We start from the raw sequence: 19217 nt of genomic DNA on the forward strand, positions 1-19217 counted from the left end.
TTGCTGGGAGCAGAAAGTAGTGTGATCTAGAGGCTGGAGAAAAGAAAGCTATTTTTTTAAAGTCTGTTTTTCTTTATACTTTACACATACGAGAAAGCTGTTCATTAAATTCAGATGGAGAACTTCAATAAATGGTCAACGAAATTAATTCTGCCTGTTCTGGGCAGAAATTTATGAACCCAAAATAAAAAAACAAATGGTAAAATCGGGGGAAAGGGAAGACAGCAAAACACACGGCCACATTCAGCAGACCACAGTGAAGGAAAACTACACATTGCACAACACTCTTACTGTTACCCTTCTTACTCAATTCCCAGCAGGTTTTATCCCCTCAACTCTTGCTACAGCAATTTCTGCAAGCGGATCTAGATTATAACAAGGCAGACAGGGAGTTTCCCTGAGAGCCACAAGGAAGCCAAGGGAACTGCCCCTGCAGATCACTTTTACCACCCTCCTGCTAACAGACACCAGACACTAATGGAGAGCAGTGTCAGAAGGTTGTGTTCAAATACATCTTGATGCACTCTTCTAAAAATAAAAAAATAAGCAAGCATGTATAGATGTATCATTTATTTTTCTTCTTCTCAATAAGTGTGGGGTTTTATACCTATCACCTCTGTGAGCAAAACAAGGGCACTGCTTTGTCTTTGCTCATGTATTTTCTGTAAAACCATCAGATTTAGACATACAAGCGTGTCTAGAATACACAATTTAGCAACAGTTCAAAGGGTTCCAAAAGCTTTTAGAGATTTAACCTGTAGGGATTCACCAAAAGGAATAGCTCAGGCTACAGAGCTCCTTAGATATGACTGAGCACTTGATGCCTTTTGGGTCTGTGTGCTTAGGATTGTGTTAAGCAAGTTACAGAGAGGTTACAACAAAGAGCAACTGTAGAACTGCACTTTCTTATTATGGATCTTCAAACTAATTCCATTTCTTTCTCCTCTCCCTCATACCCCTCCCTTCAAAGGCCAAAAGGCCACTTGGTAAGGCACAGTAGCTGGTAAAAAAGCACCAACAAAGCAAATGGCATTTTCAAAAAAAAATTGTATCCAGGAAGCCCATTTTAAACATTTGATAAAATTAGGTTTGTTGGGGTTGTTTTTTTAACCGGGAGGAAGAAAGAGGATGTCAGTACAAGATCCTCATCTCAGTGAGTGCACAAACCCCACAGAATTTCTCAGTCTTCCTCATATGACAGTCCAAATCTTAATACAGATTTAGTTTCAAATGAAAATTACTCTGAGAAAAAAAGTTTTATACTACAAGTCCCAAAAAGAAATTAAACATTTATATATTTATAATTACAGCAAAAGATTTTCTCCAAGCAATATGCAGTATTTCCTGCATGTGCAGCATTTCAAATAGAACATGCAGCAATTTTACATCTCCTGGATTTGGGTCATGCCTGTAGTGCTAATCAACAGATTTATCTTCTAGTTAAAGTATATTATTAAATATTCTGTCAAACCCAAGCACACAGAAGCCACACTAGTCATTAAAATACTTTTTCTTTCTTTTTGCAATATTAAACAAAAATCAAAACTATTGCTATCTTACATGTGTTACTTCTGAAGTAAAAGGAAATTCATTAGTTTAATCAAGGAAAGACTGATAAAAGTGAATGTGTGTTCAACTCAAAGAAGGAAGAAAAATAAAAACTTTGCCTGTAATTTAAACCCTTACTTGGCTTCTTTTTGAAGAGGATATGAATGAGACTAATAATCTTGTACCTCCCTGAGGCAAAGAAAAGCTAGAAAATTCTATGCATTGCTGTTTGTTAGCATGATTAAATCCTTCACTGCATGTAACATTTCTATGCTGATATTTAATCCAAGTAATAAAATGCAGCTGTACACAGCCACCAGGAAGAACATCAAACCTCATTAGTCCACTGCAAAACACACTACTTTTATTAAGCCCATGTATTTGCAGCAAATGCAGTCTGTTAAAGCAGATTTTAACTAATGTATTTTAAAAATCCAAGCTTAGCACTTGGATATGACCATCATGTTAACTGTGACTACTTAAGGTCAATGCCACAGTTAATATTTGAGACGTTTCCTGCTTTAGTGGCTGCCTGTGGCTACCTTATGGTTCTCTGTTTTGCCTCTGCTCTTAAAAATGATTTAGTAACAAAAATTATTTAGTAACAAGCACGTCCCTCTCGCTTCATATCCAACCCTGTTTCCCATAAAACATATACAGGCCTCCACTACTGAGAAGAGTTCTTGTATTCCCTCATCAATGAAAAAATGGTGGGAATACCCAGACATCTTAGATTTCTTTAGTGAGCTTCACTTGAAGACAATCACCCTGTCCCAAAGGAGAACATCTCACCTACCTGTTACATGAGCAAAGACAGAGCAATCAGACTCCTAATGACACAATGCCAGTTTTGGCAGAGGGAAGGTTGCAGCTCTCCCTGCTCTCTCTGTAGCTGTAGGGAGTTTAAAATCATGCCAAGTTTCAGCCAACAGTTGCCCGTGGTCCAGACAAGGTGGCACTGAATGGCATCACTCCACAAAATATCACAGTCAGGGACTGCAACCCACTATTTGAACTCCCACTGGAGCTACACCAATGCTACAGGAACAGAAAAAGAAGTGCCATCATCACCCATCTGCAGGGGATTTACCCAGTTGATCACTGGACAACACAGGTAACTGGGCCTTGCTACATCATCCTGGAGGTCCTCTGATTGCACACCATTAAACAAAAACACAAATGGAGCCAGTTCTCCAAAATTAATGTTCCACTTAGTGACTGATGCGTTAGAAAAAGAGGGGAAAAAAAACAAACATTAAGGAACCTTACAGTGAGTTTCACATAAGTATTATTTCTTTTGGTTTGTTTTAATGCACGGGAAATAAATAAATATTGAAATATCACTATAAGTGACTCATTAGCCTTTGCTCTAAAAAGAAAACTTTCCTACCACATACTTAAAATAAAATCTACAAATATTTTTGTCACTGCTTCTGGCATAGAAAAAGAGTGTGGGGAGAGGGGGGAGGAAGTGGGGAGGAAATAAAAAGCAAAATTGACACTTTGCAGTTTGTACCTCACTTTTTCACAGCCAACTATAGACCTAATTTTATCTCTCCGGCTCTCCAAGACCAACCCTGACATCCTTCAATCATCTTGCAGGAATATGCTGTAACCAGGGGGGGAGAGGAAGCTAAAAGCTTGTCTAGTTTGTGCAGCCAGATATAAAATAATTGGAACTGGAACTGTTCTGAGGCTCCCAAGACAAGCAGGGTCTGTGGAACAGCCTGAGCACAGGCAGGGCTGCAGCTCAGCACCACTCCAAGAACCAAGAGCTGCAGCAACAAGTGTCACCTCCAACAGCAACTTTAGGGGAGGGCAGGCAATTTGGAATTTGGGTTATGCCTTTATAGTGTTTTGGACAACTCAGGTACAGCAGCAGCACAAAATAAAACTTCTCATATAATGCTGTACAAAGTACTACGAACAAAAAAAAAGGAAAAAAAGAGAAGGGAAAAGCTTTTTATTGAATGCAACAGAATATTCTGGTGAGAGACTTATTTCCCTATGCCTCTAAAACTTCTGGCAGTTCTGTCTCCTGCTCAAAGGAGCTCTGAGTGAGCCTTTCAGCATCTACCACAGAATTAGGCAGGTTTTCAAAGAGCTTTTCAAGGGTAAAACAGAAAGCCTGCATTCAGGAATCCTCTCCTATGGCAAACCAAAGTGCTTTTTTCAAACAAAGTGCCCTTTTACGTTAGAGATCTGTTAGATTAATGACTGCACTGCCCAAAAGCACTGGAGATTGCACAGCGTGTTGGTGAGCTTTCCATTCCAGAGACCATTACATTCCACAGAATAAAACAGGGAAAAAGGAAGAGGGAGAAAAAAAAAAATAAAAAAAGAAACACAACACACCAGGTTCCCAAACCAGCCTGGGAGTCCTACACAGCTTTCTGCTTGCTTCAGAAATTTCAAGCAGGACAGGTCCAGGTTTACCCAATCACCTTGAAAAAATTCCAGTGCCAGTCTCCCACACAGTTTTGGGAATTAAAAGACCTTAATTATAGGGGGGGTCTTTTGCAATGAGAGATTAAACAAACCTTATAATCGGATGATTGATAGGATATCATCTGAGAGCAGCTACTTCGTTAACACAAACATCTGCAACCATCCTTTAAACACTTAAAGGACAACAGGTTGGACAGTTTAAGTAAAGAAAAGATCTTAAATTTAAACAAGTATGGAGCCAGTAATCTGGTTGACATTACTTGCATAACCCCACTTCTGGCAACAAGCCCAAATATTTTCTGTCTGTGCTACAAATCAAAGAAGTTGTTTCCTATCAGAAGCTGGATAAAGAATGTCAGAGTAGTTTTCCTTGAAACACAATCAATTTAGCTTAAAATAACCACAAATCTTGTAAATCAGGTGGTTTGTTTCTTGAATGTGAACATGAATAACATAACAAAATGAGGCTGCAGCTCAGTTATTTTTCTTATCTGTGATGAACTTACTCCAGTGAGCAGCAATAGCTTCACTTTTCCTACACAGTGGAGCATATTATCCAATTATTCATACGGAAAGGGAGAATCAACATGACTCACAAGAGGCAAGGAAAGTCCTCTGAACATCTCACTTAACACTGCTGTTGGGAAAGTTCTTCTGCAGTCCATTTCTAATCCTTCATCCCATTCGTTTGCCTTGTGAATTCTCTGATTCCATAGTAAATAAAACTATTTATTATCCACCACCAGGAAGCTCAGAACTGCAGCCTCTGGAAAGCCCTCCCTGCAGTCACCAAAACATCCTTCTGTGCCTACACAGCGCCCTACGCAGAGAAGGGGGTGCCCACCCAAACATCTACACGTATAACTGTTGCTTTTCATCTCTGTTTTAGTTGGGAATTTCTGCATCCTTCCTCCTTTGGAATGTACTTGAGTGCCACCCTCAACTTATCACAGGGTGAATAGGATCCCAGAAATATGAATTGCTTCCATAGTGCTGGATACTTGATCCTCACTCCAGAGAACAAGGTTACACTGTTCTGCTGCTGCAGGAGCACCCAAGACCCTCCATAAAGGCATCATTGTGCAATGTTTTACATAAAGGAGCACAGAGAGAGGCCCAAAGACTAAGATTTAACTAAAAAACCCTGTAATGGGAGAATATTATCATGCCAAAGGCATGTACTCCTGCATATGCCAATTACTCATAATAATTCATCCCTCCTTACTGGCCATCAATCAAAACACTGAGAGGCAGAGTAATTTTAAAAGATGGCTCTCCCCCTCTACACATAAACTCATAAATAAAAGAACTGTCATGTATTTTATGTAAGTATATAATTTATAATATAAAGAGAAAATTACATAAAATGTTTATAACAAATGAAATATGTAATGAATGATCAAATATATCTAAATTACTATCATAACCATATTTCTATTATCCTTGCTGGTTTGGACACACACAGTGTCATAAAGTAAATAATTTGGAAATAATCCTACCTTAATTTTCATTGCAAACATGACAGAATAAATGTGAAGTGCAAGTGTCTAGAAAGGACACATCCAGGGAGTAGTAAGGGTGTATACAAAAAGACTGGTCCTCCAATAACATTAATGATGGCAATTCTCCTGCCACAGCTCTCCTGTTAGCTCAAAATTAACAATAGTTTCCTGCCAGCGCCAACATCTTGGTTCACAAACAGAAATTACATTGCTTTAAAAGTAGGTGTCATGTTGCTCTGATTTATTTAGAGAAGCCCCATCAACCTGATCATCAATTTAAACCCACGGGGGAAAAGCCCAACTAAAAGAAGATCTGAAGTTCCCTTTATGGAAAAATAAATTAAAAAATAAATGTAACACCTTTTTTAAAAATCTTCAATAAATGTATGTGAAACACATGCAAGGGGTTTTAAAAATTTAGCTTTACTATACATTCATTTAAATGAAACACTAAATATTCCACAATGCCTGCTTGTTAGCAAAGCCTAATAAAAAGTGACACCACTGAACTTGTACCTACCACATGCAAGCACAGTTTCTGGATGTGAGAAATACATTTTTGGTAGCTGCAACCTCCTGCAAAGAAGTGGCTTCACTTCAGTCTTTGGAGATTGAGGACTTACTTTGGTCAGGTAAAAAAGTGACAGAACAAAATTGAAAACCTGTTTATCTGCCTCTTTGTTCTAAAAATAAATTCTAAGTGCAAGGGAAGTCACAACTTATCAGTCCTAAATACCCTAAAAAGTGACCAAAAATAAAGGAAGGATTATGAAAAACAAATTAATCTAAAATCTGTTTGAATACAGACAAATTTCAAAAAGCTTTCATCTGGGTTCTGATACATTTAAAGTGCTGTACTTTCAGCAAAAAAAATAAAACCACAAGGTCTGAGAAGGTGCATCATTATGTCAGTTGAATAAATAAGAAATCCAACATAATAAAATGGGAATATTAAAACAGCAGGTGAGTTTCTACCAACATGCCTTCATTTCCTCACTGGGGTGCATCAGTTCTGTGCAAAGCACTTGGGTTTATATTTTATTGCTACTCATGCACCCTCTGTATTTACAGGAGCAGTTTAATTACAGCACTGGTGAGAAACTGGGTCATGTAAGATCTGATTAGCCCTCTGGAGATGCCTCTCCTTGCTTAGGATAGAGGAAGCCCAAGATTACCACATTCCTAAACAACTTAAGCTACAGTTCCATGCACACTCCAAGCAAGGGGAAAGCAGCAGCTACCACAGCCTCACCCACAGATCACTGATCCCCAGCCCTGCAAGTTCTCCTGCCACGAGGTCCAGGAGCCAAAGAACTCAGTACACACTTATTTTTCATGCTCTGCCCTCCCACTACAAAAGAAGTTACTACACTGCTACTCCTGGTCCAAGTGCTCATGTGCCACTCCAGTCACATACAGTGGGAAATCCCTCTGACAGCTTCAAGGAAAAAAATAGTGGAACCACTAAATAAATACTGATGTTATCAAGGAAACAATTTTTAGGGGGTCACTAATACACAGTAGTTTACTATTTAAGAATCTTGTGGGCTTCCCCCTATATCACACAGCTGAGTTGCAGGGGGGTTACCAGTATTTAACTCTTCAAAATTTCTTTAAACACATCCCAAGTTTTCAAAGCAACCTTTTTCAAATCTGCATTATGGCTCTTTATCCCCTATGTCCTACAAATCTTTATCATTCAAAGCTTCAGTTTTTCATAAGGAATTACTATTTCAAATTTCAGTAAAGATAACCCAGGAGACCTCATAACTTCTTCCCTATTTCTTCCTTATTTCTTAAGTCTCAGTATTTATAAAGATTAGAAGATAATTGTGCTGTGAAATCAGAACAACTGTGAAAACACTTCACAAACTGTAGCTTCAAACTTGCATTTTATGAATGGGCTTTCAGGGTTCATGGTCCAAAAATAAAAACTTCAAATGTAACATAATAATCTGACATCCTTTAGCTATTCATTATTATACTTCACTGTAAAAGCATTTTAGTTTACTTCTAAGCTTTCCTCCCCCATCATGCAGTTTTCTGTGTGAATCAGAACTTAGACTTTTTCCTTTCTTTCAATCTCAGCTCACAGCAAAGAACTGATGATATAAAGCCTCTTAAAGCAAATCAATCAGCTTTAAAATTATTTTCAGCACCTTACCCACAATACACAAAATGCACAGCCACCTACACTTTGGGTAAACCACAAAAAAAAAAAAAAAAAGTCTAATTCCCAGTATTTATTTTATTAACAGTCTGACTTGCTCCTTAATTCACTACAAATTCATTCTGGTTTACCCAGGAGGGGAGATCAGGGGCGAGGGGGGAAAATTGAGCCAGACTTAACCAAACAGACTTTCCTTAGCACAGAAAGCTTCACAGAAGCCCAGAACAGAGTTTTCTCAGTTGCAAATATAAGAATAATAATGCATGCAATGGTCTGGGTAGGGAGGAACCTTAAAGATCATCTCATTGCAACCCCCTGCCGTGGGCAGGGACACCTTCCACCAGGCCAGGCTGCTCCAAGCCCCATCCAACCTGGCCTTTACCTACTGCATCTTCATCTGTTATGGCTGATCTTAATATTTGTTTTGATTCCCAAGTTTATTGCTCACGAACAGGAAAACTGACAGCCAAAACTATTTATTATTTACACACAATACAAGAACACAAAATGACAGGAAAAAAATTTTTTTTTTTTTTTTTTTTTTTTTAGAAATCCCCAAAGCTTAAGGTTCGTCTGTGAACACAAACTAGAAAGCCAGCTGTAATGAGAGGTCAAGAAAAATAACCAGCCATCAAACAGAGGCAGCCTTTAATCACACCATTGTGGCCTTGATTTGAACTGCTGAAGCAAAAAGTTCCCCCTGTGATTACCAGGCCACACTGACCATTTTCAAAATGCAAGATTTCATTGCACAGCATCCCTTCAAACACACCAAACGTGCTCCTACCCTCAGTCACTCACAGAGAAAACCTGAAGAGATGATGCTGAGGCACAAAGAACAGCAGGTGAACTTTGCAACTGTGAACAGTGTTTTTAGGGTGTGGGAAACAAAACTAGAAGCAGAAAGACAAAGTCAGGAAAGAAGTATTCTGTATTATAAGTTGGCACTATACATTCAAGGGGGTAAAAAACAAATCGAAGATGTTACCAGCTTGCTGCAATAGAGTGTACTAACATGTGGGTCCATTGTTTGCAAACAGAGTTCACTGCAGCAGCTCAAAAAAGTTCACTGCATTGACCTTTCTTCAAAGGAGAAAAGGACAGGAAAACTCCCAAACATAAAGAGCACAGCTAATAGTAAGAATTCATCAGGACAGTACACATTTTTTAGCTGCTAAATGTCAATATCTGGAGAAAACGTGGAAGATTAAACCAACTCTCTCTGAGGTGGGACATTCTAGGCAGGCTCTATCCAGCCAGGATCTCCTTGACAAGTTATCTTTAAATACAAAACAAATCAAAATCAGTCTCACTGAGCTACACTTTATACTTGTACCCATCCTTCAAGCACGTGACCTCACTGTGCTATGGGGCACATAATGGAAAAGTATAGTTTCACAGATCTGTCTTACCCTTATTTATGAAAACAGACATTGATAAATCCACAGAAATAAAAGCCTGAACAGGGGCTGCCTCAGTTTCATCTGATTCTTTGTACTGCCCAACAACAAAAACCTACCACGAATGGTGAACTTTGCAATTCTGTCAATGCTCTTCCCTGATAATAGGGAAGACCCAGTACAACAGCATCCAAAGCATTTACCTACACCCCTGGTAACTATTAAAAGTTATGTAACAATAGTAAGTTTGTTCACTTTGAAAAAAAACTTGCTTAAAAAATAAGCATCTGTGTGCTTCTTAAATAGCAAGATAATAGAGATTTAATTCTACAAATTATTTCAATAAAATATAAGCTTTATGTAACAAACTGCTAAAACAACAAATATGATAAGGTAAAAATTTCTTTAGCTGATTAATAAAGTTGGCAAACAAACAAAAAAAATAGATATGAACTACCTGTGAATAAATTTAGGGCAGATATTAGAAAAGTGATTTAATCATTTTAGGACTAAGGGTGTAGAACAGCCCTTCACAAAGAGCAATGTAAATATATATTGCATCAAGTGTGTCTCAAGAAAATAACAAGTAGGATTTGATAATGTAGCCTGCATTCTGAAGTTTTACTAACCTTCTTAAGGCTGACATTCCCTCATTTTGGATAGATTTTTGGTTTGAATCACACTAAGTGATGCACATGTTAAGAATACTGGAGACTCCCATCATTATTAACACATCCAGCTATTACAGGTGCCCACAGATTTTGTGAATAAGCTCACATGTACAGAGGTATGCAAATAAATACATCTTCATAGGATGATACATACCCTAGTGACTGAGATATTTAGGACAGAGGAGACTAAAAATAAGGACTGTCCTTATAGTTCCAGTTACTCTCAAGTAAACCATAAACTAAGAAACCCAACATGAGCTGAACATAAAACATTTCACCTTCTTTAAACCATATTTTCAAACCAGTGGTACTTTCCATCGTGCCCTTGGAGGCCATCACTTAGCAGGGCCTGAAGCATCCAGTCCACCACAACAATGTGGTGCCCTGCACTGCAGAACATTATTACTGACCACCACAAAAAGCACTGCCAGAGTGCTGTCTTGCATTTGAATGAGGGTCTTCATTCTTCCCAACAAACAGCTGAACCCTCCAGTCTGGAACCAGCCCAAAATGTGCCCAAGCCAATGGTGTTTTGCTCAAGCCAGGGCAGTTTGTGCTGTCCCCAAACCAACCCCAGCCCAGCAGCACCTTGGCCAGTCCCACAACACAGCAGCTGTGATTCAGTTATTTGTAATGTTTGGGGCTGCACACAAGGCAATGGCAGCACATGAGGAGCTCTATAAAACAAATGAGGATTAACAGAGCAGCGTTGGACAAATCGGGACATTCCGGTACTTGAATAACTGCCTGGAAAATTGTCACCTACACAACACAGCAAATGCTTGAAACGTCAGAAAGCAAACAAGTGTGAACAGCAACGTAAAAGAGATAAATCTATATACAAATACTAAAACAGTTCTACCTACACCAGCAAGAACTCTAGAGTTCAGCAGTTCTTTCAGTCCTTTGGTGTAATTTTTCCTCTGCTGCATTTAGTGAGCATTTCCTTCGTCGTTCCTTTTTTTTTTTTCCTCCCAGATGTCACCAACAATCATTTTTCATTTAGTTTGACAAGAAATTTAACCAACAATTTTCTTTACTCACTTCCTCCCAGAAACTGGAATGGTCTTATTTTACTAACACAGGATATAATTACCCTGTGAAGGAGATGCTCATTCTTCAGCACATTCAGTACAGTTGTTTTGGAACTGAGCTGCATTATAAACACAGTTCCTGGGCATATGAAGTTTTATCCCCATTTCTGCACAAGAGAAGGCCAGGGAATGTGGCTGCCAATAATTACATCCAAGTCTCACATCCACAAAACTTACAAGGGACTTTTAAACACTCAGAACAGTTCTCTAAAAAGAGATCACCTTACCCATCAGATACAACCTAAAACAAAACTTATAGTGTCTTCTGGGGTTTTTTCCACCAAAACAGATATATTAGGTCACAGTTTTCTGTGGCTCAGATCTTTCCAATACATGCCAAAATTCCTTTGGGATCAGACCTCTGTACTGGAATTTGAGAAACATTTATTTTTTTCTACAAAATGAAGTCCTTTCATTTTATGTTGGATTTTTACCAGTTATTTTAATTCACTAGGCAGTCACAAATTTTGGAGTTCTCTCAGCAAACCCAAGACATTTCCCCCTCAGAGTTACATGTTTTATTTATACTGAAAAAAACAAACATCAGCTTGTTACAGAACCAAACTTCTTGAAAATGAGACCAGACTACCAACACAGGAGTCTCACAGAGCACACAGTGATCAAAAATTTGCATATTAAGAATTGCATCTGCCAAGTCTCAGTTTTATTTGGTTAGTTTGAAGGACTGAAGAGACAAAACTCAATATGAGTATTTTTGAGGAATAACCACTTCCCAAAACCTACTACAGAAGTTACAGTTCTTCTAAACTACAAAATAAGGGTTTGTTTTTTTTTCTGACAGAAAAAAAAAAAAATCTACTCACTCATGACTGGAAACTTCTTTGTATATAATCCAAGACAGGTCTTGAAGCAAGGTATCTTGTTGGAGAAGGTTTCTCAGAGGTATACATGTCCTGATGGTGGGAAGAAAATAAAAAGACAAATCATTTTTTCAACTTTAAGTCACTAGGATATATGTTTACATATACACTGTCTTTCCTACTATCTTTTCATCCTCCTTCTTAAAAAAAAAAAAAAATTAACACAAAGATGTGTTTGTTGTGACTGAAGAGCTTAACTACTTATGGATATATTTTGCAGTTTATCAACTGAAAACCTGTACCTTCTAACAATCACATTATAAACTTGTGAGCATGTGCTAAAAACAGGTGCCATAAAATATATTGTTTGTTATATCTTTTGGGGCAGTTAAGAAGTTAAAAGTGCAAGACCACAATATGGATACAATAACTGAAAATTCCAAAGCAGTGCTTTCCTTCAGCAACCTCAGCCAGCAAGATGATGCATAAAAACACTCTTTAAAACACAAGAACTGCAATTAAGTTTACTAAATAAGCACAGGTTGGCATTAGCACCAAACACTTCCTCCTCAGAAACAAAACCTGGAAAAGTTACCATTTCTAGCAACTGCAAAGCACCAGATCAGTCAATTCCTAATGGGAATGAAAAGCAGGTACCCAGGTAGGGCAGATATGGATTCACTGACAACACACCCGGCCCTCCCTGAAGCCAAATATAGAGGCTTAATCTCCAACAACGACAGCACAGCAAGTACATTTTGAAAAATTTATTATATAATCTCCATCCTGCTGCTAAAAGCGAGTTTATACAAGTCTGATAGAACAGCTAAACAAAAGTAACTTCACCTCACAGCTGAAATTAAAAGAAAAAAAAACATATCTACTAAGCTATAAAGAATTCTTCTCTAATACCTGCACAAATAGAGAGTATCTTTAAATTAGGGAATATTATGTGATATTTCCTCTTTTTAGAACTTGCTGAACCTGACCACCTGTGCTAATTCAGCCAGATATCTTGTGCTGACTCAGATTGCAAGTCTCAACTCTCCTGATCTCTTCATGCTTTACAAAAAGCAACATAAAATGCAAAAAGACAAAATATGGGATCTAATTTTCCTAAATTATGTCTTCACATAATATTTAGATTTACAGCACGTGGCAAAGTAGTAGAGGAACTACCCCAGGACTGATTTCACGTCACAGGAAGGTTCCTCTATCAATTGCTAAAACCAGTTTTCTAAAAAACCATAAAAATAAGATTAAAAAACACCAAAACCACCCACACACCATCAAAAAAAAAAAAATCCAACTGCCAAAAGGTAGCCTTTGGTAACAGTGCAAACTGAAAATTAGAACCCATTCCTTTTGCATTGAAAAAGGAACAGAGGGAAGAGGCTCAATAGGGGAAGAAAATGGCTGAAGAAATCCATATGCAAACATTCTAAACAAGCAGAGAGGAACACAAAGCCATGAGAAGTTGCAATCACTGAAGAACAGTGTGAACTGCAAGCCCTGTCAGTGCTGTATGAATGGCTGCTAAATTCAATATTTAAGCACACACAGCCCAATAAAAAATGAAGTGGCTGTTAAAACATAACGTTAGAACTGCAGCCTTGTCAGCTTCCTCTTGATTACTGGTGTCAAAATTATCAAATAAAACTTCCATGATGTTTAATTATTTACTGCACTAACAACAGCTATGATGTTAAGAACATCAAATACATCAAGCAGACAGCCCTCAACTCAGGCCCAAAGCACTTTTGACCAGAGCCCCACACAATCTTTGGGCCCAAATTCTGCCTGACTCTTAGGCAGAACCAGATGAAAAACCAGACTCTCCTACTCATTCTTCCAGAGGTACAGTCTCACCTCAGTTTTGCAAACATGAACTAACAATATTCTGCTCTGAGACATCGCGTTACACGACACTTTATTGTGTGTATGCACAGGAAAAGGCTGTTCATTAGGAAAAAACAAAACAGCAGCTCTGAAAACCACTTAAGGCTAATAATAGCATAATTATGCAGCACATCTCTTATAAAAACCTAGTCACGTAACACCGAGGAAATGAGATGAGAACGTAGCAGTGATGTGCTGCCTATAAACGTGTCATGGCCATGAAAAGTGAGTGTTCCAGCGCTCCACAGCAACCTCAACTCCGGCTTCCAGCTATAAAGTGTTACTCCCCCGGTGCCTTCAGTGTCTAAATATTTTGTTTAGCTGTTGCCAGTACCTGTTTACCAGCCAGTGCAGACTTCTGGTTAATTCAGGTAGTGTTATTTCAAAGAAAAAACCCTGTGTGCTTTATACCGTTTCCCTCGTGAACAACTTGATCATTTCGCTGACAGGTATTTTCTTGGACTACTGGGAAGTGCTTAAGTCACTAAAAAAAAAAAAGAAAATTTTCATCTTTTACCTATAATTTTGAGTATAGCAAGAGCAAGCAGCACTGGAAAGTCAGGAAAAGTCAACACTGCCAAATATCAGAATGTCCCTGCTTTATATTGCATTGCAAAATCAACACTTTTCCTAAGGAGTGCAGGAGAAACTGAACTGTTTTTGCTTTGCTCTCTCAGCCAACAACCTGGGTTATTCCAGTGCATGGAGGGTTTTCTCCTGCCCAGAAACACAACCAGCCACTACAGAGCAGAGAAAGACAGACCATGACTTGTTGAGTGTCTTGCTGAAAGACAAATCTTGGGAAAACTTCTAATTCAAAGTAGTGCCTGACACCCTCTGTGCTTTCCCTTGCAATCAACAAGGCTATAAAAGAAAAAAAAATAAAAAAAAACACCCACAACATAACTTTGATCCTTGTCCTTTCCTGAAGAGCAAAGCCTTGTGTTTCCTCTACTGACACACATCTACCAGCCCTCGGGGGGATTCACCTGAAGTAGCTGTGAAACTATCGGCATTTTAACCCAGATTTGAAAGAAACACCAGAACTGAGGGAAGCTCTTTGCGACTTCAGATTCACCCCCACTAAGAAGACATTCAATGACCTGTTTCCACACCCAGTGCCAGCTCTCCTTTTTTACCCAATACTCTGTTTCAGGACAATTAGCATGAGCCAGATTGCAAGCAAATTACAGCATATTCTATGCACTATGACTCGATCCAGAGAAAAGATTTCCCTTTAAATTGGCAATTAAAGATTCAGGTCTAGCCAGTGTGTATGTTATTGTAGTATCTGTTTAACTTAGATGCTAAGGAGTTAACATTAAGAATTTATATCCCCAGTTCCCAAGAACCAGAAATCACAGGAGCAGCTCCTGTGCTCCTCCACTGTTTAAAGACAGACAAAATAGCCTAAAGAGAGCCTGCCCTGCACAAATCAGTATTTTACTGTCATTTACTTTTTTCTTTAAACTAAATGTTATGGCCCCTCACAGAAAACAAATACAGAGATTTCAGAAGCACATGTTTTAGAGATGTACAGATAGCTGGCTGGCAGAACATTAAGTCTGAAATTGCTGGTTTCTGTGCTGTATAATCAGAGGGCAAAAGAGCAGCTGGTTAAAAGGCAGCTCTACTAAATACTCATTTTACACTGCATCCAAGTTGAGTTAACTTCAAAGTTCTAATCAGTGACAACAAAAGTTTAAAAAGAGCAAAACTAAGTGACTTCAGAGCACGGCTGTTAAAAAGAACACAATAAAAATCCCTAACACAGCACCAAGATTCCGAGCATCCCAGCTCCGAAAAATACCCAAAGCCAGCGCAAAGGCACAATTCACAACAAAGTGAGACTGCTACTGTTTCAGAACCTACACAGAATCATTGACTGGCCACAGATGAGGAAGCACATGGAAGTACAAATGAAACAAGTCCAACGACACACCCTCCTTTGTTCGTGGCAGGAATATTTACACTACAAAGCGTTGAGGCAAATCGCCTTTAGTTTCAGGCACTGCTCATTGGCCGCTGCGTTTAATACACACACACGCCTGGCAGAGCTGGAGTTTCGACTGTCACACAGCAGCTCTAGATTGCAGGGTAGGCAGCAAGCCAGAAAACCATAGAAAACAATTATTTAATGGAATTATTCTAATTGAACTGATCCTCCACAAGATACATTTGTTGTGAACAGGGCAGATGTGGGATTTTTCACTCCACTGTAATTCAGTGAAAGCTGAAAACCAGCTCCCCTCACAGCCAGCTCTCAGTGCAGCCGCCTCCTCCAAGCAGCAAATGGCACAAAGAAAGTTATTCTCGAGCATATGAGGGCGAACAACTGGTACAGGAGTTCGGAGAGGGCGACTTTTAAGTCACCACTTGACTCTCATTCAGCTGGTAGTTCAATGGCTTCGGTGGTTTCCTACAAGCAGCCATCCACGCCACAGAAAGAACACAAAACATCGGAGAATTGGCTCTTCGCTGGCAGACCCAGCGGAGACGCCGGGCTGGGAGAGGGACACGGACCCTCCGGGCTCGGCACAGCCAGGGGAAGCCCACAGGACTCTGGACCCCTCTGTCCCAGCCCAGCGCGGCCAGCCCGGCACTTTCCACCACATACCTGAAGTATTACAAAGAACAGAAGAGGGAGCAGGTACAGGGAGAGCGGCGGTGCCAGAAAGTCAGATTAAAACAAGGGCTCAGCCATCCAAATCCTCCCTGCTCCCGACCGGGGCGGCACTGCCGCCTCCCACCTGGGCAGAAAAGGGGGTTCCTCGAGGGGGCCTCCAGTGCCCGACCCACAGCCGTGACCCCCCAAACACCTCCCCAGGTCCCTCAGCCCCAGCCCCACGCTGGCTGTGGCCCCTCACTCTCCTGAGGAAAGCGCCCCCCTCACCGCCGCCACAACTCATACCAGCCTTACACTGGGACCCAGGGACATCTCCACAGGGCTTCCCCCGGGCTCCCTCAGCACACCCGGCTCAGCCGCGTCCCGGCCCCTCACAGCCCCTCGCACGCTGCCCCCTCCCCAACAGACACAGTAGGGAACCTCCAAAGACACACACACACACCCCTCCGCCGGGAGTGGAACAGTCCGGAGCACGCCGGTACCCTGCGGGAGCCGGCTCCCGCCTCTTCCACCTCTCCGGCCCCGCGGGGGGTGCGCGCCCCGCCCCCGGGGGAGGATGGTACCGCCCGCCTCCCCTCAGCCCGCAGGAACCCGCCCGTTTCAATGGAGGGTCCGGCGCGGCATCTCCACACACAGGCGCCCCCCCCCCCCCCCGCGCCCCGGCAATGGATGGGTCCAGCCGGCCAACCCCGGTGGCCGCACAATGGCCGGAGCAAAGTCCCGGCTCGCCCCTACCTTTTCTCGGCTTCCTCCTCTCCCCGGGGCCTCCCTCCCTCCCTCCTCCGCCGCCTTCCCCAGCGGCGCGTCCCTGCTCGCTGCCCCGGGACCGGCGGCCTCCGACCAGGAAGTGCCCCGGTGTGACACCGCCGCTATGGAAACCTCCCCGCCCCCGCCCCTCCCACAGGGCTGACCCGCCGCCGCCATCTTGGGCTGGGGACGAGGCGTCCGCCCGGAGCCCCTCAGGGAGGGCCGGGGCAGAGCGGGAAAGGGCGTCGTGTGGGGGTAAAAAAGGGGGCAAACACAAAGCAAGTCTTGTGGCCTTCATATATATCTTGGCTATGCTGTGTGAGCTACCAAGACCCCCATCATGGAAACCCATTCTCCTGTGTCCAGGTCTGGGCTGCTCCGTACAAGGAAGACAAGGAGCTGCTGGAGAGGGTCCAGCGGAGGCCACAGAGGTGATGAGGGGTCTGGAGCATCTCTCTTTTGAGGAGACACTGAAGGAATTGGGCCTGTTTGAAGAACACTGAGAGGGGATCTCATCAATATGCATAAATATCTCCAAGGCAGGTGCCAGGAGGATGGTGCCAGACTCATTTCAGTGGTACCCAGTGACAGGGCAAGGAGCAATGGCCATAAACTAAAACACAAGGAGTTCCATCTCAACATGAGGAAGAACTTCTTTCCATGGAGGGTGGCAGAGCACTGGAACAGGCTGCCCAGAGACTCTAGAGACTCTCCCTCTCTGGAGACATTCCAGACTCACCTGGGCGTGTTCCTGTCTCGCCTGCTCCAGATGACCCTGCCTTGGCAAGGGGGTTGGACTGGATGATCTCCAGAGGTCCCTTCCAACCCCAGCGATTCTGTGGTTGTGTGTTTTGGCTTTCTCTGGCAAAGCGCCAGCATTGGATATGGGAGGGTTGAAGCACAGCTCCATGGCTGAACTCGGGCTTGTGTGTGACAAGGACTACCACAGGATTGCCAGAGAGATTGTGGAGTCTCCTGCACTGGCGATATTCAAGAACCACAGGGACACAATCCTGTGCTGTGTGCTCTGGGATGGCCCTGCTTGAGCAGGGAGGTTGGAGCAGATGAGCCACTGTGGTCCTTTCCAACCTGACCCATTCCGTGGTTCTGTGGGATGGGCTGTATTGCTCATTCCAGCTCTCCTGGCATCCTGCACCCATCACAAGAGCTTTGATCCCAGCCCTGCCTCTTCCTTAAGCAAGTGCTCCCACTCCCTGTGTGCAAATTCCTGGTGCATTTACATCCCTGTGCTTTGCATGGGGCAGTGGAGCCGGTCACAAACAAAACTGGAAGGGAGAAAGCACAGCAATGCAACTAACATTTTGACATCTCAAATGCCACAGCAGTGTCGTGACCAGAAGGGTTTAAATGTTGGTTTGAAAACAAAACTGTTGTGGTTAAGAGGGAATTTGGAGTGGCAATAAAACAGGGTGTTACATTCAGAGCAGAATTAAAATAAACAGTGCCTAAAATGTAGTACCAAAAGTTGTCCAGTAATGACAGAAAAACAGAGCAGTGTCCCGTAAATAAATGTTTTGAGTGTTTTAAACAATCCTGTGTTTGAGCCACAATTATATTTAAACAGTTTCTGTTCAAATACTAACCAAGGAATTTAGCATAATCTACAAAATATAAACACTTTAAAATAAGCAATTCTAGACAACTTGCACTATGAGTTGTGGGGTTCTCGACTTCCAATATTAATTTTTATTAAATCTTGTAATCCTAGGACATTTCATGACAATTTGTAGAACACACTACTCCATTACTCCAGGGTAGATTAGGTGAGTTAAATAATTATTGACTGGTTAGCCAAAGATCAGTAAATCTCCACAGATATTTCCATTTTTAATAGGCTTTCTGTCCTCCTAGTTCTGTCTTATTTTAGATGAAAAAGAGCTTGAATAGTTCTGGAAAAACTGGAAGTATCACCCCTGGTACACGTAATCTCCATGCCAGCACATCTCACTGCCTCCAGGAATGTGGGAAATCTACATGCTGTGCATGAGCATGGCTGCATGTGACACCCATTTCATGTAGGAGAAAAAGGCCAAAGGCAGTGAGACAGAGCAGCCCAGATTGCTTTTGTCCAAATTTCCTCTCCTTGTGCAGAGAAATTGTAACAAAAACCAGAAATGTATTGCTTTGCAATATATTTCAGAAAATAATTGTGATTAACTAACCTGTCCAGTATCCCATCGATCCCAAGAGGGATACTGTGGTCAGACCTGGCTTATTCCAATTTTGAGACTTAATTGTGTTTTTAAAAATTTTAGAAGGTGTTGGGATAT

The 19217-nt window shown here is 41.4% G+C and overlaps 1 protein-coding gene across 7 annotated transcripts in view; it reads right to left on the bottom strand.

The window, feature by feature from the left end:
• Positions 1-17027, bottom strand: part of USP6NL (USP6 N-terminal like) — a 116939-nt gene extending 99912 nt beyond the window's left edge. For 2 of the 7 annotated variants that reach the window (XM_032687161.1, XM_032687154.1), the window contains exons 1-2: positions 16915-17027; positions 11658-11747 (exon numbers count right to left, since the gene is read on the bottom strand). In XM_032687161.1, the coding sequence (XP_032543052.1) occupies positions 11658-11661 (4 nt within the window). In that variant the 5' untranslated portion in view covers positions 11662-11747; positions 16915-17027. Of the gene's footprint in view, positions 1-11657; positions 11748-13887; positions 14038-16464; positions 16574-16914 lie in introns of those variants that run through there. The other 5 variants (XM_032687158.1, XM_032687159.1, XM_032687156.1 and 2 more) reach the window with 5 other exon arrangements.
• Between the last annotated feature and the right edge of the window lie 2190 nt (positions 17028-19217).

Source organism: Chiroxiphia lanceolata, chromosome 5 (genome assembly GCF_009829145.1).
Source record: "Chiroxiphia lanceolata isolate bChiLan1 chromosome 5, bChiLan1.pri, whole genome shotgun sequence".
Lineage (NCBI taxonomy): Eukaryota > Metazoa > Chordata > Aves > Passeriformes > Pipridae > Chiroxiphia > Chiroxiphia lanceolata.